The 26821-nt window shown below is 41.6% G+C and overlaps 1 protein-coding gene, 1 long non-coding RNA gene and 1 pseudogene across 4 annotated transcripts in view; 2 read left to right on the top strand and 1 right to left on the bottom strand.

Moving 5' to 3' along the window:
* Positions 1 to 539: 539 nt before the first annotated feature.
* Positions 540 to 15576, top strand: LOC120407989 (annotated as a pseudogene).
* A 1896-nt stretch (positions 15577 to 17472) lies between these two features.
* Positions 17473 to 25577, bottom strand: LOC120407561. 2 transcript variants are annotated; one of them, XR_005600109.1, is made up of 5 exons: positions 25401 to 25577; positions 23705 to 23791; positions 20491 to 21845; positions 18951 to 19020; positions 17473 to 17582 (listed from the first exon to the last, which is right to left on the bottom strand). It is a non-coding gene; the product is annotated as an uncharacterized LOC120407561 (long non-coding RNA). The 2 variants fall into 2 exon arrangements; XR_005600108.1 differs by lacking the exons at positions 17473 to 17582; positions 18951 to 19020 and having other exon boundaries at positions 19154 to 21845; positions 25401 to 25556.
* Positions 21921 to 26821, top strand: part of RANBP3L (RAN binding protein 3 like) — an 80450-nt gene continuing 75549 nt past the window's right edge. The window contains exon 1 of one of the 2 annotated variants that reach the window (XM_039543244.1): positions 21921 to 21977. In XM_039543244.1, the coding sequence (XP_039399178.1) occupies positions 21968 to 21977 (10 nt within the window). In that variant the 5' untranslated portion in view covers positions 21921 to 21967. Of the gene's footprint in view, positions 21978 to 25215; positions 25413 to 26821 lie in introns of those variants that run through there. The other variant, XM_039543243.1, reaches the window with a different exon arrangement.

Genomic DNA, 26821 nt, shown 5'->3' with positions numbered 1-26821 from the left:
ATTTATTAAAATAACACCAAATGCTAATAAGTCTATCTAGTAACTGTTACCAGCCAGGGCCTCTTTCACATTCCAAAGACCTGAAATGTGGGAGAAGTCTCATTTGATGATAATGGGATCCATTTGTTTCATAATTTCAATCCTGAACCAAGACCAGGCACTCATTCTGGAATATGGAGAAATTCACTGAGTACACACAGTGATTCCTGTGAAGCAATAATGCATCTCGCTAAGCTTTGTTTCACTAGGAAAAAAGAAATACATTTTCCCCTGCAGCATGTATAATATTCCTGTTTCTAAAGGATACTAAAATAACGGGTAACTCCTCTCAAAAAGATACTCAGCCCCATTCCCCCTGAAGCAAACCTACCCTTCCTCTCATATTAAAAATCTGATTAGGATAATAAGTACTATGGTACAATTTAGTTAACGTTTTCTACTCTCTGGCATTATAAATTGTACTTTATGCTATAACTCTTCAGTGACATTAACATCATGCTGCCTGGATATCTCTCCATGCAGTGATTGACATATCTTAAATGACTTCACGTTCAGTGGTGACAGCCATCTCGGTAAGACATTCTTCAAGCATAGCCACTGGCATCCCAAGGGAACTACAAAATACAATGGAAGACTTGCCAGTTGAGGGAGCTACTTATTTCAAGAAGATTGATGCCATGCACACATTAAAAGATTCCTATGCAACACTTCGCTTGCTGGGTGTCTACACCACAGTGACCAAGGAAACTGTTCTAACCACAGGTGCAGTACAGGCCTTTCAAACTCTTGAGATCTTAGCATGTCTCTAGAACAGTGGTTCCCAAACTTGTTCTGCCGCTTGTGCAGGGAAAGCCCCTGGCAGGCCGGGCCAGTTTGTTTACCTGCTGTGTCCGCAGGTTTGGCCGATCGCAGCTCCCCGTGGCCGTTTGCTGCTCCAGGCCAATGGGAGCTGCTGGAAGCAGTGCGGGCCAAGGGACGTACTCGCTGCTGCTTCCAGTAGTTCCCATTGGCCTGGAGCAGCGAACCATGGCCCCTGGGAGCCGCGATCAGCCGAACCTACGGATGCAGCAGGTAAACAAACCGGCCCGGCCCACCAGGGGCTTTCCTTGAACAAGCAGTGGAACAAGTTTGGGAACCACTGCTCCAGAAGGCTATCTAAGCCTCCTAGACATCACCTCCATCAGCTTCATCTACAGCAGGCCCTTCTTACCAGACCATGGCTTCAAAACAGTTGTTTTGACATCACAACCAAGGCCCGCATACCGACTGTAAATCATTTACAAATTTTAGACATACACCCCCTTTGGAAACCACTTATCTATCTTTTATGGTGCATGGACAGAAATTTCTTTGGACTGCTGGGTGCTGAAGAGGAATATGTTATCTAGTTCTCTTCCCTCCCCTTCCCCAACGCACATTCCCTGTCCTTTTTCAGGGACTTGTTCTATGAGGCTGTATTAATACAGCTTCTACAGTTTTTGTTTTTTAATGGGAGAACAATAGAGGAAGTTTCTTACCAACACAGGATAGGCTTCTATTCCCACAAGTTCCTGATTCCCAAAAAGAAAGGTGATTGACCCATTCGCAACCTAAGACAGTTGAACAGATTTATCAAGACAATCCAGTTCAGGATGGTCCCAATTGCATCTATTATCCCTCCTTTGGAGATGGGGGATTGGTATGCTGCCTTGATCTGCAGGACACATACTTGCATGGGGCCAGGATGGATTGCCACAGAAAGTAACTAATTCATAGTAGGCAATGTGCACCACCACTATGCTGTATTGCCTTTTGTCTTAACCTCTGCCCTCAGTGTGGTTACTAAATGTATTCTGGGAGTAGTTCATGTATGCCATTCGGGGATTTAAATATTTCCTTACCTAGACAATTGGCTGGTTGGGGGAAGATCAAAGTCCCACATCCAAAACATCCCAATCATCAGACATCTCTTTCCTCATCTGTCTAAAATTAAATGTAGACAGATTGATATTACAAACAAAGAATAAATGTCATGTCCTGCGGTGGATATAGACTACAACTGCCCTGGCTTATCTTCTGACAGACAGATTCCAGTCCATAGTCTCTGTCCAAAACCCACCAGTCTAAGCCAAGGACAACTGTGCACTTGTGTCTGCAGCTGTTAAGGCACATGCTCTTGTGCACGTATGTAACTTAGAATGCCAGATTTCATCTCAGGTGTCTTCAGGCCTGGTTCCACATGGTATATTGTCCAAACAGGCATTCTATGGCTGTGCTCATTTGTGGGCCTGCCCCAGTGCTTCAGTCTCTGAACTGGTGGATGGCCCCTCAAAATGTATGCAAGGAGGTTCCCTTCTTGCCACCACAATCAGTTATGACCCTAGTAACAGATGCCTCTACCACAGTTGGGGAACCCACCTGGGTCAACCTCAGGCACTTTGGAAGCCCCAGGAGGTTTCATTCCATCTAAACATACTGGAGTTTTGAGCCATTCAAAGAGCTTGTGAGATATTCATTTCCACCATCAGGAACCAGATGGTTCAAACACTCACCACCACTACCACTGTTTTATCTGAACAAGCAGGAAGGTGCAAGGTTGAATCAGTTTTGGCAAATCTGTGGAATTTGTGCATAAAGGACAATGGCTTTCTAAAGAGGTTTCACCTCCAGGGGTGAAGAATTCTACTGCAGATTCTCTCAGCAGGACCTTTGTAGACCATCATAAGTGGTGTGTGTGTTTTCTCTCTCTCTCCACACCAGATCTTTCATCAGTGGGGTTACCCTGTAATAGACCTCTTTGCCACCAACCTGACCAACAAATGCAGAGCAGGTCACAAACTGGATTATTTGACAGATGCTTTCCTCCTCTGTTGATCAGGTCTTCTGATGTATGCCTTTCTGCCTGTCCCTCTAATTTTGAGGTAGTTGAGGAAGCTAAAAAGAGACAAAGCAAATTTAATTCTCAGAGCCCCAGCCTAGCTGAGGCCGTACTGGTACCCTAACCTATATCAACTGTAAGAGTGCAGTCAGCCTAAATCTCTACAAAACATCTGCCAGCAGATGGCTTCTCTATCTTCTTTTTGCATCCCTTGTTACTAATTTTTGAAGTCTCATTCATATGTATCCTCCTGTCTCCAGTCCAGTACCCTCTTGGTACCTGAATATCGTTTTGTCCTGTTCAATAGGTTCCTCCTTCAAATCTTTAGCAGTAACTTCCTTATCACTATCAATTAAAACAGCATTTCTGGTAGCAGTTTAATTCTGTGTGAATGGTGTCCACTCTCCAGGCACTGTTAGCTGACCCATACTCCATGACATTTCAGAAAGACAGTTTCTTTCCGAGCCACACCCTAAGTTTATGCCTAAGATTGTGTCTGCATATCATCTCAATCAGACCATTCATTTTCTGGAGGTTTTTTTTCCAAAACCTCTATTCTAAAAAAGCTGAAAAGAAGCTTTGCACTTTAGCAGTGGCAGATTTAGAGTTAGTGAGGCCCTGTGCACAGCTTCATTTTTAGCCCGCACCCCTTCAGGACCCAGCCAAGAAAAAGAACATTCTCTCTCTTATCCCTCTCCCCCACACCTTGTTTTTCATTCTTTTTTTATTCATCTGCCTCCCATATTATAAGTAATGGGAAGTAAATGAGAATAAAGTGAGGTACCTTGATTGGGGAAGGGGGTTGAGGTGTGGGCTCTGGAAGGAAGTTTGGGTGTAGGCTCTGGGCTGGGGCAAGGGTTTGGGATGTGGGAAGGGGGCAGCACGGTTCCCAAAGTGACCAGCACACCGCTTCCCCTCTGGCAGCAGCTCCTATGTGGAAGAGGGCAGGGGTCTCTGCCTGCTGCTGCCCACAGACACTGTCCTTGCAGCTTCCATTGGCCATAGTTCCCAGCCAATGGGAGCTGTGGAGTCGGTGCTCGGGGTGGGGGCAGCATATGTAGACGTGCACCCCCATCCCAGGCCTCAGGGACACGCCGGCCACTTCTGGGAATGAAGCGGCCCAGAGGGAGGGAGGCAGAGCGGGCAGAGAGCTGCCTTAGCCCTGCTGCTGGCACATCTCTGTGCGCCCCTTGTGGGGAGGAGAGCAGCAGGTGTCCATGCGCTGCCCAGGGCAGGGGCAGCACGGGGAGCTGCTTCCTAACCCAGCCAGGGGCATGCAGAGACCTGCCACCAGCCGGCTGCTTCCGGGAGTGGTGTGGGGCCACCGGCCATGGCACGCAGGTAGCCTGCCTGCCTGAGCCCTGCTGCACCATGGGCCAGGACTCGGGGGCAGGTTCTCCTACATTTTGGAACCTCCCATCATTTGGGGGCCCTTTGCCAGTGCATAGTTTCATGGTAAATCCACTCCTGCATAGGTGCCAACTTCCCCTATTTCCCCTGGGTGCTCGACCCCTCCCTCGCCCCGCCTCCACTCCACCCCTTCCATGAGGCCCCACCCCCATTCCAACTCCTTCCCCAAATCCCCACCCTGGCCCCACCTCTTCCCCCACCATCTCCCCTGATCATGCCACGTTCCTGCTCCTTGTGCTAATGCTGCCAAACAGCTGTCTGGCGGCAGCTGGGCAGGAAATGCTGGGAGGTAGATGAAGGAGCAGAGATGCAGTGTGCTTGGGGAGAGGAAGGGAGGGAGATGCTTGGCTGCTGGTGGATGCAGAGTACTCACTAATTTTTCCCCATGGGTGCTCCCACCCTGGAGCACCCATGGAGTCGGTGCCTATCCACTCCTGCACTTTAGATATTCGGAGAGCTCAGTTCTTTTACCAGGACTGCACACAGTCTTTCAGGTCATCTCCTAGACTTTCTAGCCTTCTGTGAAAGGATTAAAGAGCAACTGGTTATAGCCCAGTGTATATCATACTGGATTTCTGACTATATTTCAAGCTCTGCTATTCTCTAGCAAAGGTTTCTCCTCCTCTGGGAATAACAGTCCATTCCATTACAGCTCATTCCACTTCCTCAGCCTTCTTGAGTAACATACCTGAAGTAAATACTCACCAGCAACCATCCAACAAAAACACTAACCCAGATATCCACATAAGGTCCTAGGATGGTGTCTGTTCAAGTGACACCATCCTAGGACCTAATCACATCAGCCAAGCCATCAGGGGCTCGTTCATCTGCACATCTACCACTGTGATATATGCCATCATGTGCCAGCAATGCCCCTCTGCCATGTACATTGGCCAAACCGGACAGTCTCTACGCAAAAGAATAAATGGACACAAATCTGACATCAGGAATCATAACATTCAAAAACCAGTAGGAGAACACTTCAACCTCTCTGGTCACTCAGTAACAGACTTAAAGATGGCAATTTTGCAACAGAAAAGCTTCAAAAACAGACTCCAACAAGAAACTGCTGAACTAGAATTAATTTGCAAATTAGATACAATTAACTTGGGCTTGAACAGAGACTGGGAGTGGCTGGGTCATTACACATATTGAATCTATTTCCCCATGTTAAGTATCCTCACACCTTCTTGTCAACTGTCTGAAATGGGCCATTGTGATTATCACTACAAAAGGTTTTTTTCTCCTGCTGATAATAGCTCATCTTAATTAGCCTGTTAGAGTTGGTATGGCAACTTCTACCTTTTCATGTTCTCTGTATGTGTATATATATCTTCTTACTATATGTTCCATTCTCTGCATCTGATGAAGTGGGCTGTAGCCCACAAAAGCTCTAACAAATTTATTTGAGCATGTCTCTAAGGTGCCACAAGTACTCCTGTTCTTTTTGCGGATACAGACTCACACAGCTGCTACTCTGATACCAATAGTAGACATTTGTAAGCAGCAACATGGTTGTCTGTATGTACCTTTTCCTGATGCAACACTGTCACTCAAGCCCCCAGGATGATGCCAACTTCAGTGAGTCAGAGCTGCAGGCTGAAGTCCTACTATCTGTAAGAAAATTGCTGGTGAATCTCCTACAGTGGAATGTGTATGTACACAATCATTCAAAGGAGAAAAAAATGCACAGGAGAAACTTGTACTGTAACTATTGTTTGTTGACATGTTATGCATATATACATTCCATGACCTTCCCACCTTCCCCACTATTTTAGGCATCAATTAGTTGGCAGTCATGCCCCATTTATGCCCTTGAGTCAGTGCGTGAGGATGGCAGGGGTGCATGAGCTACCTAATGGTACTCCTAGCAAAAAGTCTTCAACTCCAGTGTATTGAGTGCGCACACACACCCCTTCAATGGAATGTATACATGCACATCGTAAAGAACAACACTTATTGTACAGATAAGTAATTTTTTTTGCTGTCCTTTTTGTTTTTAAAATCAATTTACTCCTACCTCTGAATTCTTTGCTTCAGATGTAGCATATCCAGGTGAAAAGCTCAAAGCAGCATTTTAGTATTATTGTGTATCAACAGGTGGCACAAAAGAAAAATACTGTCCGTAAAGCACAGGTCTTGTTTTAGGCCCTCTCTCCTTTTGCTACCTAGACTCTCAGACTGTGCGGGTGCAGGAGTCCATTTGCACAGAGCTTTTTGAAAGATCAGCGCCTGAGAAGGAATCTATGACTACACTGTGTTGTAATATAGTGGGAACGGCTTCCTAAAATTCCACTTTGCTTTAAACTATTTCTTCCATCGACTGGTTATAGTAAACTAAAGCTTATAGCTGTTACATAAAATTAAACACTGACCAAACACATATTTAAACTCTTAAATATACACATTTTCTTTTCCCTTTGAATCATTAGTATCATTCCATTATTTCCCCTGGATGAAGATCATCATCAATAGACATATCAAAGTGAATAAGGGTTTGCCATTTGACCATCTCCTGGACAAAAATGATGAATTTAAAACAGTACAAAAATAAGAAAAAGCAACACTCTCACCTAAATAGAAATGTATTATATTGAATTTGTGTTTAGTATGAGTCTCCACACTTTATAGTATATTTATTTTATTTTTGACTCAAATTTCTCTTCAAAATAAACAAAACCATTATTCCACCACTACACCTATGTAGACCTGGTTACACACACAAACTCAGAGAAGAATAACCATTAAAACTCAGACCTGGAGGGGACATGGGTAGTTAAATGGGATTTTCAAAAGCACCCAACATGGGCTTACCTGCACTCCTACATGACTTTACCATGTAAAGTCACCTACATGACTTTACCATGAAGTCAATGGTAAAACTCCCACTGACTTCAACAGGAGTACACTTAGCTCAAGACTCAGGACTTCTGAAAATCCCACCCTGCATATTTAACACCACTAACACCACCTTATAAACTCTAAACTGCCTCTGACAGATGTGTCTTGGCTTTACATTTTTTGGCCTTATTTTTGGGATGATTATTATAATATTTAGTGAAAATACTATGCTTGCCCCAAAGTATTTACAATCTAACATTTATACTGTATGGAATTTGACATGTGCAAACTGTGACACTCAATACAAAAACAAGAGCCCGAAAATAAGCCATGAATGAATGAATGACAAAGAGCTGCAGGACTATGGAACCAGAACTATAAGAAAAAAATCAGAGCAGGCTGAAGTGTGAACCTGCAGCCCTCATTCAAGCACAACTTCCACTGACTTCAGGGTAACTATGTACTCTGTGACCCCATAAAACTCTGGAAGACCGAAAACAAAAGCTGGTCAGAAAGCTGAAAGGAAAAATAATGTGACACAGCATTCCGATGTGTTTATGAAGAGACCACACACGTGCACACCTTCAGATGGGTCTGGCTCATTCCACTGCCAATAAAGCATGCAGTGGAAATTTCCACTGCAAGTTATAGCCCATTTCCAGCCTTTAACCCTACACATACTGAAGTTTCACAATTGTTTATGGTAGCTGAAATGTATAACCTTTACTTTAGTAAAGATAAGTATTGTAATCTGTTTTTTTAATCTAATCTAATCTTTCTAGTTTAATCTAAAAAAATTACAGTTCTAATGAGAAGTCTTTAGCTTTAATAATGTGAGCTAAGTGGCTCCTTTTTACTGAAATTATAAATTTATATTTTAAATTAAAATTACCATAAGCAGTGCAGATAAAATTGGCAATTCCATCTGTATCAAACATGAATATTTCTGAAAGAGTTTATTAATACATGTGATTATAGTATTTATTTATTTATAAAACCATCTACATCTGTATGTTTACATGGCACTTTACAAACATCGGCCCAGTTCCACGGTTGGAAATATGTAGGGATGCAGCTCTGCTTGGGCATAAGGATCTGCCCGTGTGGGTCAGATTGTGGGATTGCAGCAATTGAGTCAAACCCAGTCCCTGCCCCCAAGAGCTTATGATCTAAACTAGATAGGACTAGACAAGTCATGGGAAAATGGTTCAGGTAGGGGAAGGTAAAGAGACCAAGGCAGGAGGGATTCCTGGGGAACGTGCCTTTTAAGGAGAAATTTGGAGGAAGAACAGAATAAAAACACTGTTCTAAAATATAATAGTCAAACCATAAACCCCTCCTTCACCACCTTCATCCAAACTCCTTTCTGCAAAGGACACTAGTGGGCCCAGATCCACTGCTGCAGTGGATCTGGGTCCACTAGTGTGGCCCCCAAGCCTGCATAACTGGCACTGGGAGGATCATGCGGTTTTGGCTGAGACTGCATTGTGGCTTCCACACTACCTACCCTCTGACTGGTGCCAGTGCAGGGGCCACACAGCTATGTGACAAAGGGATTTGGCTAAGGTGGCATTCCTATGCCCTGCTGATCCCTGGCTAGTGTGTTGTCCCCTGGGAACCACTGACACCAGGCATAATGAAGAACAGCATTCAGTTATGTCAGCACAGAGAAGGTTTAGGATCAGGAAAGTGAAAAGCCACCATCACGTCCCCTCTTCTAATCAGCTCTACATACTCCACTGCCATAGGCAAAATGTCTGTTTTAATTTGTTCATCCACTCATTAACACGAGTAGGGGCTGTGTTTGGAAATCCCTGTTAATTGAGATGAAACTATGAGTCCAATCTCGATCGTGCCTCCAAAATTTTCTCACTTCTCCCCATTTTTTTATCACTCTGGACAACACTATCAGCCTCCCTGGCACTCAGGCCTGCAATCTGGAAGGTTGTACTCCTCCCTCTCTCTTGCCCAACACGTCCAGCCCATATCTGTTCTTCCTCTTCAGCATCTCCAAGATACCTTATTTTCTTTCCATTCTTACATCCAAATCTCTTGTTTAGCACCCCTTTAGATCTTGCATTGACTGCTCCAACAGCCTCCTCTTTGGATTCTGAATACCATTGCCTCCCACCATCCATGCAAAATATAGCTCCAAAAGTCATCTTTCTTATCCATTGATTTGATCATGATGTTCCCTCTCCTGAATCCCTCCATTGGTTCCCCATCTGTTATTGCATTACATTCAAGCTTTTTGACACCACCTTCAAAGCTTTTTGTAACTCTGCCATTCCTTCCAAAAAAAATGTGGAAAAGCTGATCTGTGGCCTCAGGACAGGAGGGATACCAAGGCATGGCCAATATTCCAGCAGGCCTGTGGCACTTTTGTGCCTCATACCTTGCAATGGCAACCATACACATCCCTTCCCTCTAGGCAGATGATTCCTGCTTTAAGCAGGAGTAATATGAATAAAGAGATCATGCATGTAGCCATGCAATAGCCGGGTGGAATATGGGCACAAATCAATGCTACTGTTGTAGCGTTTGTTTGTGACCATTTTGATTAATTGCCAAATGGCAGAATACCAGCATTTGTCCCGCAGGTCTGCTGTAATCTAACCTTTTCTATGATTTGGCTTTGCATACTCAACACTCACAGGGATGGTTGGTACTGAATGGATATCTGAGACGGAGTGTGAAGTGGAAAGTTACAGGTATGCTTAGGAGTAAACCTTCCCAATTACAGGCAGAGGTCAGGCAAACTATGAGCAGTATCCTAACAGTTCTTTCAAACAAGAGCAAACAAAGCTTCAGTCTTTGTAAAATATTTAGAGCTATGTGAAACTCAGCAGTTTTGGTTGGCAGGGATTCCAGCTTTGTTCTGACTTCAGTGTATGTGGGGTTCGCACCCCACTGAGTATTAAAACAAAACCTCAAAGGGAAACTCAGCCAAATTCCTACTCAAAATCATAACTTGGCCAAGGCTAACTCACACCTTGATCCAGGAGTGTTAAAAAGTTTGAAAATCTGAGCAATCCCTCCCAGTGAAGAGTAGTCCCAAATTTGGGTTTATAATGAAATACAAAACCAAGTATCAGAGGGGGAGCCGTGTTAGTCTGTATCCACAAAAACAATGAGGAGTCCAGTGGCACCTTAGAGACTAACAGATTTATTTGTGCATAAGCTTTCGTGGGTAAAAAACCCACTTCTTCAGATGCATGGAGTGAAAATTACAGATCTGTAATTTTCACTCCATGCATCTGAAAAAGTGTGTGGGGGGGTTACCCATGAAAGCTTATGCCCAAATAAATCTGTTAGTCACAAAACCAAGTGAACATTGTCTGGTTCAGATTTAATCATGAATGTTTCGAAAAACTCTAAAGATATTATTGTTCCCTCATTTGAAAATAGTGGACCAATATTTGTGGAACAGAGCCAGCAAGAGCTGCATGCTCAGCCTGATATCACCACTACAGAGTTGAGTCAGATCCTAAGGAGAGTCAGTCTCTAATTTTCTCCCCGAGCAAGGGTGCAGAATTTGGCCCACTCATGGTCTCTGTGCTGAGGGTGTGTTCCTCTGGTCTCGCTAAAGAACAAAGCTCCAAAAGTGGTCAGAAGCTTTAACTAATCATAAAATTATTACATTTATAATTCATCCTAAGGAGATTCACTCATTAAGTACACACAATACCAGTGAATCACAGACACCTTTGGAAAGGGTGGAAGCAAGCATCCAGTGCAGAGCAGAGGGAAGACAAGGGCTGAAATTTTACCCTGGCTGAAGAAGCACATCTGAGTGGATACGCTGTGAGCCCAAAGACAAATTCCAAACAAAACCTATTGAACTGTTTTGTTAGTTTTAGAAATGTAACAGATAGTTTAATTTTTTTTGACAGCTCTAATTAAAAGCACTTCCTCATTTTTTTTCAAATAGAATTTTGCAGGCACTGGGGGACAAACACATTGGAAAGAATGGGACTCTCATTTCACACTTGTTTCTTTCCTGCGTGTCCTGTAAGACCTGTCTAAAACACATTGTTAGGAATGTCAGCTCACACTGACTCAAGCTTAAGACACCCAGGATCTTTAGAAAAGCTGTATATTTCAAAATGTCATAGTCATCATCATCGTAATGATACTCATATGGGGGCAATACACCAAATGGGCCCCAACCTGTTCCTTTTGACATTATTAGCAAAACTCACATTGGATTCAGTGGGAGCAAGATAAAGCCTTGAATCAGAAACGTAGGGCTGGAAGGGATCTTGAGAGGTAATCTAGTCCAGCACCCTGTGCTGTGAAAGGACCAAGTAGAATGTCAGGGATAGTATAGGTTGCTTGTCCAACCTGTTCTTAAAAACTCCCAGTGACAGGATTCCACATCCTCTGTTGGAAGTCTAGTCCAGAGTTTAATTACTCTTGTAGTTAGAATTTTTTTCCTAATATCTAACCAAAATCTGTGCTGCAGATTAAGCCCATGACTTCTTGTCGTACCTTCAGTGGACATGGAAAACAATTGATCACAGACCTTCATGTATTTGAAGACTGTTATCAGGTCCCCCCCTCAGTTTTCTTTTATCAAGACTAAACATGTCCAGTTTTTTTAACCTTTCCTCATAAATCAGGTTTTCTAAACCTTTTCTCATTTTTGTAACTTTCCTCTGGATTCTCTCTAACTTATCCATATTGCCCCTAAAGTGCGGGGCCCAGAATTGGCTCCAGCTGAGGGCTCACCAATGCCAAGTACAACATAACAATTACCTCCTGTGTCTTACATATGACACTCCTGCTAATATACCCCAAACTGATATTTGCATTTTTTGCAGTGATCCACTATAATCCCCTGATCCTTTTCAGCAGTACTACCCCCTAGACTGTTATTCCCCATTTTGTGGTTGTGCATTTGATTTTTCCTTCCTAAGTGTAGAATTTTGCACTTGTCTTTATTGAATTTTATCTTGTTGATTTCAGACCAATTCTCTAATTTGTCAAGATTGTTTTGAATTCTAATTCTGTCCTCCAAAGTGCTAAGCAACAAATCCAACCTCACACTAAATGTAAAATAAATTTATACAGTTAATATCTGTTTGTCTGCCTTCTTATCTGTCCAAGTTTTTACACCATGGCATCTGATCACTTTACAAACAGATATATTAAATTCTAACTTGAAGTCTGCCACTAGACTTGAGTTTTCTCTTCTCTCCCTCTTTCCAATAGAAGGACAATTTTTCCAGGAAGTTGTTCTATCAAATGTTCATAGTTTGGAGACCTTTGCTATGAAAGCGGAAGGAACTTCTACCACTGCTGTGTTACGTTGCTAAACTATTATTGAAGCTGCTTAAAGGAGCTGCTGTGCTGCATTTGCTAGAATCCAGGGGACGAGACTCTACATTGCAATATAATGGAGAAATTGTTGAATATTAAGAAATCAACACAAATATCCCAAATGAGACTTAATCAGACAAATGTTCAATTCATATGCTACTATAGCCCCTATGTCTATGGGAAATTATAGCCCATTTTCCTATACTCTTTGAATAATAGCCTATATTGAATGTACAATAACCAGAATGCTCAAATCTCTCTTAGAAAGGATATGGGCAAATAGTAAACCAACTACACATCTTTTGGTTGCATCTAATGTTGGGGTTGTATTAAATCCTAAATCAGGGGTAGGCAACCTATGGCAGACGTGCCAAAGGCAGCACACAAGCTGATTTTCAGTGGCACTCACATTGCCTGGGTCCTGGCCACCGGTCCAGGGGGCTCTGCATTTTAATTTAATTTTAAATGACGTTCTTAAACATTTTAAAAATCTTATTTACTTTACATACAACAATAGTTTAGTTATATATTATAGACTTATAGAAAGAGACCTTCTAAAAATGTTTAAATGTGTTACTGGCATCAAAACCTTACATTAGAGTAATAAATGAAGACTCGGCGCACCACTTCTGAAAGGTTGCCAACCCTTGTCCTAAATACATTTCAAGTATCATTTAATACCAGTAAAAAGAATGCATATGTCGCTGGTGGAAACTCTAGGCACTAGATGTTTTGTGGACCAAGGGTTTGGTGGGATTCAAGCAAGAATTAGGCATTGATATGTATAGTGCAACTGTGAGAATATCCACCGTTGCATTAGATAGGATTGAAATATATTAGAAGGCATACGAACCCTTGTGCTGCATGAAAGAAGACATCCTCTAGCTCAAAGATCTCTGCAAAGATATCATTCCATAACTGTCCACCTTGTGTTTTCTTGCACTTTTCCTGAAACATCTGGTTCTTGGCACTGAGTCAAGATACTGGACTAGATGAATCTATGTCTGATCCAGTATGGCAATTTTAGTGTCCCTATGTTCTAATCAAAAGCCTTTTAATTATGTTTTAGGAGACATTCCAATAGAACTCACTCATTTTAAAGAATGATATATATTCTGAATACTAACAATAGCAAATAAAATGTATATCAATTGGAGTCAGAGACCATCTTTTTTTAATTGTCTCAGTTGAAATGGAATATATGATGAAATTGTTATTGTACTCTGATGTTTTGTCTCAAGCCTTCTTAGAAGTGGTCCAGCAGCTTGTTTGGTCCCATGATTTGCAGGATAATCCTTGCCTCTAAGCATGATATAAATCTCAGTGAAGCCAATAGAAAGACATAATCAGCTTTGAACTAGGCCCTGTGAAGAGAAATTGTACAATAAGATATTTTCAATGCAATATATTATTCATAAACAAATGGAAACAATTGTTAAGTGTTTCAGTGAAGTCCAGCAATATTATGCTCTTTATAAAAACTGCATGTTTTCAAAAGAATCCCCAAAATTAGACTGTCATTGACCAGTTACAGAATTCAGTCAGTTCCACACCACTACATAAATCCTCCTTGCTCACTATTTACATTGCCACCCAACCTTAACTTTGTCCTTAACATTTGAAAAAATACATGCAGAAGGAGATTACTGGAAATTGATCTCTTGAATAGAAAATGGAATTTTATCATCTTCTAGCAATTTGTTATTTTGACTTTTGTGTGTACTTGCAAGATTAACACTGGGTGGGCAGTATAAATCAGGTCATGTGACACTGGGCAGTGAAGGCTTACAGGGATCCCTTAGCCATTCATTTCTAGACAGTCTAAGGTTTTTTGAAAGGTGTAGGATTTTTGTAAAGAAATAGACTGCACTGAAACACATTTTCATTCTTAATTCTTTTTTTAGCAAAATATATGATGTAGGAATTTTCCTGCTTTTTAATGAAAATTAAAAAATGGGCTGGCATATAAGGTTCATGGCAGCCCTGCTCCCACACATCTTATGTGTCCCAACAAAGCAAGACGTCTCTCCTGCAGCAGGACTAAAAAACACTTCTCCTCAGCCAGGCCATGAAAGCAAAACAAATGTGGTGTTTCTAGGCCAAAGAAATGATATGAGGAGCCAAAACAAGTTAAAAATATTTTTTAAAAGGTCCGTTTTCAAAACATAATTTAAAAGCTCTTTTTCTGATTTTTACATTGCTTCCCAGAAAAGCTCTATTCTAGAATAAAATCAAATGTGCAAAATTTCAGGAAGTTGAGGAGGAGTTAGTGAATTGGGTCACCTGCTTAATTTTTAACTAGTGCCATTTCTTAGTAAATTCTAATTGTCTTTCAGAATTGTTCCATACTTGTTGTTCATACAAATACCAAATGCTGACTGATTAGCATGGATGGGAATTACATTACTGCACTTTTTCTTTCTAAAGAATAAGAAACTTTATATAAAGCCATTCTGTGTTTATAAATGTAAATATAGAACTACACCCCTTTCCTACCATCAGAAATCCTAAACTCATCTCCATCTTCTTTTTCTTGCCTCTGACCATATCTCCCAATTTAGGCTCATCCTTTACATCCAACCTCTCCTCTTCTGTGCTCTCCCGGCCCACACATTCTTCCTTTCTCAGGGTTCCCCCAACTTCCAGCTGGTGGGATACTCTTCTATGCATTCTTCAAATTCTTGGTTGGAAAGGATGTGGTAGTAGAACTAAAGAATGATCTGCGTATCTGTGGGTATGTCTCTGCAGCAAAGAAAAATCTGCAACTGGCCCATGCCAGTCGACTCAGGCTTGTGGGGTAGGAGGGTCCAACAGCTAGGGCTTCAGACTCAGCCTGGATGTCTATACAGCAATTAAACAGCCTCACAGTCCAAGCCCTGCGGGCCCGATTCAGTTGGCACAGGCCAATCACGGATGTCTAGTTGCTGTGTACGCATACGGGACCCTCCACTCTGTGGATCAGTACTTGAATATCACACTGACATTGGAGTGACTGACCTGGAGAAGTACCCCAGTAGTTCTTGTCTGTCAAGAACTACTTAATCTAGGGCTCCATTGTCCACTATGTCCAGCTGCAGGCAGATGAGGTTGATAGCCAGCTGCTCCAGGATGCTACCCACAAGGAGGCCATGAAGCAGAAGCAGTGATATTCTTATTTCAGGATTTACTCTTGCCAACCTTTTAGCTATCCCCTACCCTGTTTCATTTCATCTGCTCCCTCTGCTGTAGCTCCTAAAGACTCAACCCTGTTCCACAACCTTTTCTCTCCCACTCTGTGATCTCCTTAGACATGTTGAAGCCACAAGACTTTGACTTTACATTTGTCATTGTCTTCTCCTGGTCTCATTTCCCACAATTTGATAGCTGTCTCAGTATTGTTGGGCTCCTCTTCAATCCTTGCTGCTATCTCCAGCCTCCTCATCTTCCTGCTCCTTCACCCCCTCTGAAATCCACTGTATCTGGCTCTTCTCCGATCTATCCCCCACAGGTGGCTCTATCTACCATCCCAAAGTCTCTTTTCTTCTGTTTCCCTGACTTTGATCACTGTCTCATTTTCCACCTTATCTTGGGTGACTTTGGTTTGTTTTCAGATGAGAGAAAGAAACTGACAGTGAAATCAGATTTTTTTTTTCTGATTTGGCTGGGAAAGACAGAAATTTACTCCCAGGCTGAACTCAAATGTGCTGTATTTCAGTTTGGATGGGACTTTTACCCTCATGCAAAAATAAACAATCAAAAGTAGCACTGTTGTTCTAAATGGCAGAGACAGAGGGGATAAATGACGCACAACTACTATTGGATCTATTGGTGCATGTATCAGAGGGGTAGCCGTGTTAGTCTGGTTCTGTAGAAGCAGCAAAGAATCCTGTGGCACCTTATAGACTAACAGATGTTTTGTAGGACAAATTGTACAGAATGAAAATTATGAACCAATCACTTACTGTTTGACAGCCATCCTGCAGTCTTATGCAGTCATAAGGTGGAGACACTATGTCTGTGACGTAAATGTACTGTTTCAGTTGTATTAGGGACATTCTTGCAATGGGAAAAACTATTTAATGAATGAAAGGTCAAAATGCTTATCTTTGAAAGGTCAAAGAAATTCTTATCTAGATGTCTTTTATTCATTCTATAGAAAGAGACAATCCAGCAGCAACATGACCTAAACAGTTAACTTTAACACAGATGAAAAAGGTTTTGTGACATATACCAGTGTCCTTGTTAATTGAGTTTCTTTTGGGGTTATGAATGGCACCTTATGTCTAGAAAAATCTTTGAGCAACGTAGCATCTTAATAAAATGTACTTCAACCCCTTCAAAGCAAACCTCAGGGGATGAACCACAACAAAGAAAGAGTTGTACAAAATCCCCCTAAACTGAAAATGAAGAATTTTTCACAGCCCAAATATTCATTTTAATACAATGCTTGATAGGAATAACACATTTGAAACTATACACATGCATGAATGCAAATTATATCTTCATTATAGGTTGAGAGTGGGTGGAACAATGATTATAGGTGGGTGGGTTTATCATGATGACTCTGTGAACAATAGCTTGATTGAAAAACTTGACTCTACGTTCATCCAATCAGGGAACAGAAATAATAGCATGAGCTCTGTGTCCAATGAGAATTCACAAACACAGCTTGAATTTGGGGTTTTGAATATCCAATACAACAAACAGCTCAGGATCAAATGGAGCATCTTGGTCCATACTGTGCCATTAACTGTTAGGCAGAACTCACCATTGATTTCAAAGAGGAGTTTTAATCTAAAACCGTATGGCACAATATGGCTTAATGAGAACCAGTTGCCACAAAAGAGTATATGAGTAATTTATTTTGAACCTCTTAGAGAAACAAGGTGGAGGTAAAAATACAACGAACCCATTCTGAATCCCCTAGCAAACTTCAGAAGATGTGAAAGGTCAAATACACAGGCTGTCTAGTGTATCTATAATAGTAAATACAGTATTACATCATCTATAACTTTTTTCTTTAGTAATAGGTATATTTTAAAAAGTAAGAAATAGTTTTCTAAGGTGAACTAAGCAGTATATTTGTTTTCTTTTAGTTTTGCAGCTGCAAGAGAAAGTTTTGTTCATTTTCCATCAATTCTAGGAGACAGGGATGATGGCTTCACAGAAGGGCCTATAAAGGGAGGAAGTGTAGTCAAGTCATAGAGCACTAGATTGATAGTCATGAGATGGAAATTGTATTCTTGGCTCTGCTATTGACTTACTCTGTGATACTGGGCAAGTCATTTAGTCCATTTTTAAAAACTTGGGATCCTACAATTAGAGTCTTAAATTTATATTAACTTCAATGGGAGGTACAGGTGCACAGCACCTCTTAAAATCAGACAACTAGATATAGGTTCTACCTTTAAGTTAAAAATTCTACCTTTAGACCACCATTTTCAAATGTATGTGCTTAAACTTCTCTGTGCTTCCATTTCTTCATATGTAAATGGAGCATAATAACTCTTGCTTACCTGTGTAAAGTACTTTGAGACCTACATGTTAAAAACACAGACTGAGTGCTAATTAAAAAAATTAGAATAAAAAATTAAAAACAGAAGACCTTTAGAAAGTGAACAAATAAAAACGTGATCTTTAAAAATCTAAGTAGAAAATAAATGCACAATAGATTTATGTAAATAAAATGTGCAAATATATATATGGATATTTATTACTACCTTTAAAATTCTTGCATAGTTATTACAAATTTTGGGTTCTATCTTGCTATCAGTTGTTATGCAGAAATCCCATTAGCTTTTGTGGGAGTTCCACAGGGGGCATGCTGGCAAGACATGACCCTAAGAAAATAAAGCAACTTTTCCACAGCTGCAAAGTTGCCTGTGTATTATAACACATCATGTGCCAGATCATCAGCTAGTGTAAATTGACTCCAATGGAGCAACACTGAAGCTGAAGATCCTGCAATGCCTTTGAGAAATGCTCTTTTGAAAACATAGACAGATAAATGAACACTGCATGCCATTTCAGTCTTCCCTGCACCTTGCAGTAGAAAGTAAGTGGAACCTATAGGAAAACTTCTTGGTTTGAAAACTTATAACTGAAATATCATGGATTTCAAGAGATGCAGTGTGGTATAGCCTTCAGTGATTCAACACACGCATTTTCTCATGACAATGATTCTTCTTCATATACTGAAGTTTTCAGTTAATGAAAACTGTTAGGTTTCATTACTTTCTCTTACTGTCACTAATGTTATCTTTCTGTAACAGTAAACAAATTACAGGTGAGGAACAAGTCTCTTTTGCAGTTTTATCTCAAGCTGTATGGAGATTACATGGCCAAATTTAGAGGTGAATCTAAGGAAGTTTAAAGAGGTGTAATTTATGAACTGATGAGGCAAGCAGTATGTGTAAGTTACATCAATTTAGCTTTTCATGAGAACATCAGCTCCTGAGTCCAGTGACTGGTTGTGATGTTAATTGTTCATATATATTATATATTTGATGATAATTAGGTGCTGAACTCTGAAACCACTTACTCATGCCAGTAGTCCTTCCTGCAATCCTAATGCTGGAACTATTCATGTAAGGGTTTGCTGGATCAGATCCCTATATCAGGATAAAATATTAATACAGTGTGAATGAAGAATCAAATACTTCTTTAGTCTTAAATGAGATTATAGTTTTTATTAGTGCATTAACACTGATAGTTATTTATAACATATCACACTAAGTTGTGGCATCACACTGTATATGTAAAATGTTCTCATCACATTCACATTTGGTCACATGACAGCTGTTCAGATTATTCTGCACACGTCTGGAAAAAACTTTAAAACATTGATATGGAGCCAAAATATGCAGGGAGACAAGCAAATTGCCAACTGTAGCTTTTTTTGCCAGCACTTCCTTAGTCAAGCAAATCAAGCAGCACTATATCAGCACTAGAATCAGACAGTTTGAGATTCTGCTGCCATTTTAAAACTTTCCCTAAGCAATGACACTGTAGTGGAAAATCCCCAGCTCAGAGGTGGTGATAGAGGAAAAGTAATCATTTACCTGTCACCCTGTATACTTGTAACCAGAATAAGCTTTCCAAGTCCACAAGGCTTCCATTAGAGAATTCACATGTGAAAAGACTCAGAAAAGTACAAAGTCACACAAGTTTAAAAATGAGAATATATTTTTTATCAAGCCCTGTAGCTCCAAATGACTGCCCTCACATCACTTTGCCACATCAACAGCCCTTGTTAGCACCAATACCCATTTCCCTATGTGGAGCAGAAAGGTTGGATCACCATATGATTCACCCTCTTTCTGCCCTCTGCATAAATGGTATCTGGCCCTCCGTGGCAGTCTGGACACACAGGGAAAGGGCTTTGGCCAGGCAGCATGGGGTGAGGTCAGGGGATAGCTAGCTGCTCCATGTGGCATAGTCCTGTGGCTATGTGGCATAAAGACCATGTTAAAAGAGTTGCATGGTGTATAGAACAGCATTAAGTTCCTTGCTGCACTCTGTGACCCTTCCCATACCAAGGGTCACAGAGCACAGCTGTGGCCTGGAAGCTAAGAGCAGCATGGCCCTGGCTCTAGCTATGTTACCAGTGCTTGGGTTGTTTTAGAGGAGTACAGTGGGAGAGTCTCTGCATGCATCTGGCCAGATAATGCAGAGCATATGTGAGGGTTTCCAGTGGATCCCATCTCAAAGCTTTTTTCAGGCTGCCCACTGCCCCTGCCCTACCGTGTCTAGTCCTGCTGTGAAAGTGGTAGTATGTCTTCCAAACAATGACTGTCTTAGAGCTGCATAATTTATTGATTAGTTTCCTCTCTTCCAACATGTTCACATAGGAGGGGGAGATAGAGCCCTTATATCCAGGAATGAAGCCATAGATTTCGTTCCTGGGTATAAAGTTCCAAATGGTACATAACATAAAAGCTCATCTGCTTAACAACATAGATCATTGTGAACACATCACTCTGGTGGTCTGGTCTTTACACTGGATCCCCATTCAATACAGAGTTCAGTTCAGTGTTTCTATCGTGATATTCAAAACCTTCCATAGGGTTGGCCCTAACTACCTGAGCGGTTGCTATTCCTGCCATGAGCATGACATCCCGCAACAGCTATGTTTCACGGGAACCATGAAAATGTCAACCAATAGGGGAAGGCTCATGAGTGGAGGAGAATTTTCACAGGATCTGGATCTAGACTGTGAAAGAAGAAATAGGAATGAACATAGGACTCTAAATGCAAAAGCACCTTTCTTGGACTTAAATCCTGTGAGGAAGAACTATTTTCACTGCAAAATTAACTTGAGTCCTGTCCACACACAAAAACCATTGATGTTTTAACTAAAGTTGACTGGCCCATCCAGGGTGAATGGCTAAGCTCAAGTTAGCACAACTCATCAGCTGCTCACATGACTACTCTGTATGATACACACAAGTGAGTGACAGTGTGGACACAGCAGTTTGAATCTCACTCAAGCTAGGCTACTGGAGAGAAGTAACTTGAGTGTAGATAACCTGAGTTAACTCTGCAGTAAACACATATCCATGAATTCTACAAATATACATACTACACCTACTTTTGCAAGTATCAACAAACAAATATGCCTATATATTAATGAAATCATTTCTCCTCCAGGCCGGGAAGGAGAAAAGAGAGAGAAATTTATGTTGTTTGGTGGGTACTCACATTGAGGGACATATAAGACCTAGTTAGAGAGAGAGCGAGAACACAATTTTGTTCGTTTGGTTAATATGGTAGACACAGTGCAACACTTTTTCAAAACATGGTCCCTAATCACATCTGCACAAATATGCATGCACAGTTGCTATATTTGTGCTTGCAAATTCTGTTATTAGGCAAAGAAATACAGCAAATAACCTAGCTGTAACTATGCATGCTTAAGGCCAGCTGAAAATCTGGCCCATTAAGCATGATATTGAGCAGCTGTTTTGCAGTTAAATGTTCTCCAGTATATATTATGCCATTGCCAGTGCACCATGGAAAAGAGGAACAGGTGATCCATGTCAGTAGGTCTGACTGGTTATTAAAGTGATGATTAGTAATTTGCAAGTGATTTATGACATGACAGTTCCTTCAAAGCTTCACATTTCAATCAGTTCAATCACATTAATGGGCATGACTGTTTAATTAACATGCTAAAGATAGGGCATGAGTAGTTTAGCTCATCAAAGGCTTCACACCCTTTGCTTGTCACTGTGGTATGTGCTGTGCAGGTGTGTGCCAGAGTCTGTGAGAGTCCAATGTTCAGGTTTAGCTGTTGTCCAAAGCCACTACATTTCTCCATTCCAAGCAACAATTCCACCATCAGTTTTGGTTTTGTCAAATGTAACCAATGCTTTGCCCTCATCTGATGTAGTAACGTCAGCTCACAGGTTCATATCACTCTTTAGGGACTCACGGTCTACAATTAAAAGGCCAGCTGTAATCATCAATCACAATTCAAACAGCATTAGCACAGGTGACTGAACTTCTCTTCCAACTTGACAGTAGGCTGTGGATGATTGGACCTTGGATACAGTTTACATGCTCCCAGGTATTTGTTCAGGAATCCCTTTCTTGAAACAACAGTCTTCAGAAGTGCCTTGCCAGATTAACAGTGTATAACAATAAGACCTAGGTTTCTATTAGTCATGTCATAATTAAAACCTTTAATATCTTGTATATTACTGACAAATAACCACTTTGCTTGCTTGGTGTGGTTAGGGGAAACCTTTCTAGGCAGGTTGAAGAGCATTAGAACTATTGTGCCAGAGAGGCTTAGGCAGAGAAAAAACAGAATTATTACAAAAACAATAGGCATTATGGGCTCCATCCTGCAAGGCACTGAGCACTCCTGTGGCGTGCTGAGTGCCCTTAACTCCCATTGACTTACATGAGAGTTGAGAGTCATCAGCATCTCCAAGAAGTGTACAACACCTTACAGGATAGGCTCTAAGTCAAGAGATCATAATCACAAGGAACTGCAGGTGCTCAGTATCTCAAGCATATGAGGCTTTAGGTGCGTCAGATTGCATACCCAAAAACTGAGGTACCCAAAATCACTTTTGAAAATTTGGCCTTTGATGGCAATTCTTCCAAAGTTTGTCCATCAAGTGTGATAGCTCAGTTCTTATTGCAAATCCATCTTGAAAAAGAAGCAGCTACGGAGGGTGTGGGCTCTGGAGTGAGGCTGAGGATGAGGGGTTTGGGATGCAAGAGGGGGCTCTGGGCTGGGGCTGAGGGGTTTGAAGTGTGGGAGGGGACCCAGGGCTGGGACAGGGGGTTGGGGTGCAGGCTCTGGGAGGGAGTTTGGGCATGGGAGGGGTCTCAGGATTGGGGTAGGGGGTGGGGGGTGGGCTCAGGGCCGGCGGTTATGGTGGGGGTGTGGGGTCTGGGAGGGAGTCAGGGTGCAGGAGGGGGTTCCGGCTGGGCAGCACTTACCTCAGGCAGCTCCTGCTTGGTAGCACAGTGGGGCTAAAGCAGGCTTCTTGCCTGCCATGGCTTCGTACAGCTCCTGGAAGCAGCTAGCATGTCCCTTTTGCCCCTAGGCAGAGGCATGGCCAGGCGGCTCTGCACGGTGCCTGCACCTGCAGACACTGCTCCCACAGTTCCCATTGACCGCAGTTACTGGCCAGTGGGAGCTGTGGAGCTGGTGTTTGAGGTGGGGGCTTCCTTGGCTGCCCCGTGCTTGGGGGCTACAGGGACATTTTGGCCACTTCCGGTAGCTGCGTGGAGCCAGGGCAGGCAAGGAGTCTGCCTTAGCTCCACTGCACTGCTGACTGGACTTTTTAACGACCCGGTCAACGGTGCTGACCAGAGCTGCCAGGGTCCCTTTTCGACTGGGCATTCCAGTAAAAAACCATACGCCTGGCAACCCTATCATAGCTATCCAGTAACTATGGGCTTGACGCAGAAATTACTGGGTAAGGTTCTAAGGACTGTGTTATGCAGCAGGTCACATTAAATGATCATACTGATCCCATTTGTGAAGCTATGAAACACTTCCTTACCTTTCCCAAGATGGCTGCTGGAACACTATGCCCCTGACACAAGTCCCAGAATGAAAAGCTGTCTTTTAAATTATAAATTTCTACACAAAATATATGTTGAATTATGCTTGTGCCTGTGTCACAAATACCCTGTCTTCTTGATCTCTCCTTTGTACTCCACTACACTCATCTCTATTCTGCAGGAAACAAACACTATATGTACCTGCAAATACAGTTATCAGCTGACCTCTCCACTTAAATTATGGCCTTGTCGGTTTGTGAAAACACTTACCGGTACTTTGTATTCTCAGCTTTTGAGGGAGGCAATCACTGTAGACAGATGGAAACTTCAGTAGGTAGAACAAAGTATCATGGCAGCCTAGGGAACAAATAAACTAGAAAGCCCCACTTAGTGCTTGATCCTAGCATTGAGCACCTTGAAAGGTGCTGAGCATTCTGAACTCCTATTTAAATCATATGGGAGTTGAGGGTGCTGAGCACCACAAAGAAAGTATTCAGCATCTTGCAGCATCAGACCCTGTGCATAAAAGTCATTGGGGAACTGGAAACTAAGATCTTCTCAGATGACTCTTGTTTTTCAACCTGTGTGCAGGGCACCGAGATAGTACAGTGTGAGGCACTAAAAATGCATAAAATCATTAGGTGAGGTTAAATTACATACAGTTATCCCAGTTGCTCACATTTTAATAAAAATTGGATTTATTACAAGATACAATGCAAATACAGGAATAGACCACACAACAGGTTAAAAAAAACCCAAGAAAATAATAGTTTACCCAGGTAAACATGGGAACTCAGGTTTTCTGAAATGAGTTCCTAAATTTAGGCCCCTAAACAGGTGATCTGGATTTTCAAGTGTGTTGAGCATTCACAACTCTCATAGACTAACTATAGGCATCCACATTTTGAAAGTCTTGGCCAGTATACTTAAGTCATTCCCCCTCTCTACATTCAGACTCAGTCTTCCTCGAGCCTTTCTTAAAAGAGCCCATGTATCTCACCATACACAATTTCTGTTTACCGTCGGTTTCTCTCATTTTACAGTTCACATAGAGATCAACCCCTCAGCTTCGGCTTGCTGACTGACATCATAAACTCAGATTTTCCAATAATAGCTAAATTATCTTTTGATGTTTGAGATACCGAATTGACTTCAACAATAAGCTCCCAGAGGCTAATACCTCAGACAGAAATCCTGGCCTCTACACTCAGGAACACAAGCAATCAGGTAACCAGTTTTACTAGCATATGGCTCCTTTGATCAGCTCTACTGTTTGCCTAGTCAGTTACAGGAGTTCCTGCAAACCTTTGATATGGACCTACACCAGGACATCTGACACCATTACTCACAGCCTATCTGCCCTGGTAACTCAGGCTAACAGCTTTCCCAAATATGATCAGCTTGTTAGTTGAATTCCTGGCCTCACATAAAAAAAATCCATATGTACCATAGTTATTCTGCCTTGTACATGACTGCCTTTATAATAAAAAAATACATTAAAATAAAAAAAGAAATAATGATTATTAATTGTGGTCTCCTGATTGCTGTGAAAAAATCTACCATCTTTCAAGCTGCACAGATTCATCTGAATCTGGCATGTACAAATCTTATGCTTCTGAAACATTATGGATTGTCAGATTTTCCTCCACAGATAATATTCTTTTCAGTGTAATGTATGGATCTTTTCCCTTTATATAGGCTCATATCCCTTGAGGCTTTTTAGGAGACCAATGTCATTTCAAGCTTTCTGTATTTTTTCCAGATTAGTATCTTCATGATCAACTTCTGGATGAAAATGCCTTATACCATTCCACCGTGACATGAATAAGGAGTAGCATGTGTCAGATAGCAGGGCCTGCAGCAGAGGTAGTCTCTGGGCAACCTAACAAGTGCAACTGGCTTCAGTAGGCTGCTGGGTTGGTTATGCCATCTAATTGGTTAGAAGAGTCAACAGACCAGCTCTTACGCCCAGAAGCAGGTCAGTGGCTGTCCAGATCATTTGTTCATGGTTGTGACAGGCGTTTTTGTTCTCAGTTCTGCTCTTGACTTGTTTTGTGCCAGGTAACCTGGTCCTGACCCTTGACTCTGATTCCTGACTGTGGCTTGGCATCTTATTCTAATCCAGGGCTCTGATTCCTGACTATTGACATGTGCTGTAACTACAGTGCTGATTGCCTACATCCAAGTTACAGACAGCATTGATGTGCTACAAAGGGATTCTTGTCTAGTCATCCTGATCAGGGAAGATAGATACTCAAGGCTGGAGTATCTCAGGTGGCTGGATGAAATGGGAGATCAATTAGAGACTATTCAGTGACTCATTAAATAGCAGTTTTTGTTTGTAAGCTCTTTGGGGTAGAGAGCAGATCTGGCTGGTTTGGGCTTTTTATAGCATTTAGGATAGTGGGTCTCTGATTTTGACTGAAATCTCTGGGTGTAAGTAAGTAAGTCAATAATAATAATAATAATAATAGTCCCTGTCCATGATGAATACATAGTAATATTCTGCTGGTCCCTGATTTTTAGTCACAAAAGAAATGTACACCCAGATTATTTCAGTGTCTGAAGCAGCATAAATGATCTGTTGCTTCTAGTATGTATGTGCGTCTAATGGTGTATAAGCAGATCAACAGTAATAATGTATTACTTTTCCCTTGAAACTTTCATATGTGATCTCAAAGCACTTTGTAAGTGGGGCTGTTACTACGGATGAGAAAAGTGAGACACTAATTAGTTAGGTACCCAAGCTAAAGTATGGGGTCAGGGGCAGAGTCAGAAGCAGAATTCAGGGTGCCAGTCCCCATTTCTCACCACTAGATAATAAAGTAGTTCAGCCTCCATGTATAAAGATGACTCTTCAGTTACATGAGCATACAGATCAGGTACCCAAAATTATGCAACCTGCTGCTTACTGAAACAGTGAATCATCCTGAACAAAATAAGACTTACAAGAAACAGAAAAAAGTGAGTTTGCCAGCAATTTCCATGTTGCCATTTATTCATTTATATTTGAAGAATGAGCAGTTAGCAGGAGAACATTTATGATATACAAAAAATGGAAGACTTCTGCTTGGCGCTTTCTGATTACTATGACATTTGAACTGAAGTCAAAGGAACTACTATGGTGAGTGAGGATTACTATGTACACAATAGTTGCAAAATTGGGTTCTATTTCAGGAGAGCACTGAGGTATCCTAAATAAGTTTATAAATGAGAAAGACCAAGCAAGAGAGCATTTTAGGACTTACACTTATATAAGACTTGTGCATAATATCCACTCCCTGCTGCAGGGAGGGGGAAAGAGAGAAGACTATAATCTTAAATACATGCTATAATTTGGGGAAGTGCTCAGATACATGGGTGCTGTATGAGAACTTAAATAGATTG

The sequence above is a fragment of the Mauremys reevesii genome, linkage group 6 (genome assembly GCF_016161935.1).
Source record: "Mauremys reevesii isolate NIE-2019 linkage group 6, ASM1616193v1, whole genome shotgun sequence".
Taxonomy (NCBI): Eukaryota; Metazoa; Chordata; order Testudines; family Geoemydidae; genus Mauremys; species Mauremys reevesii.
The sequence above is the reverse complement of the archived record's forward strand: the minus strand, read 5'-3'. Positions and strand labels throughout refer to the sequence as shown.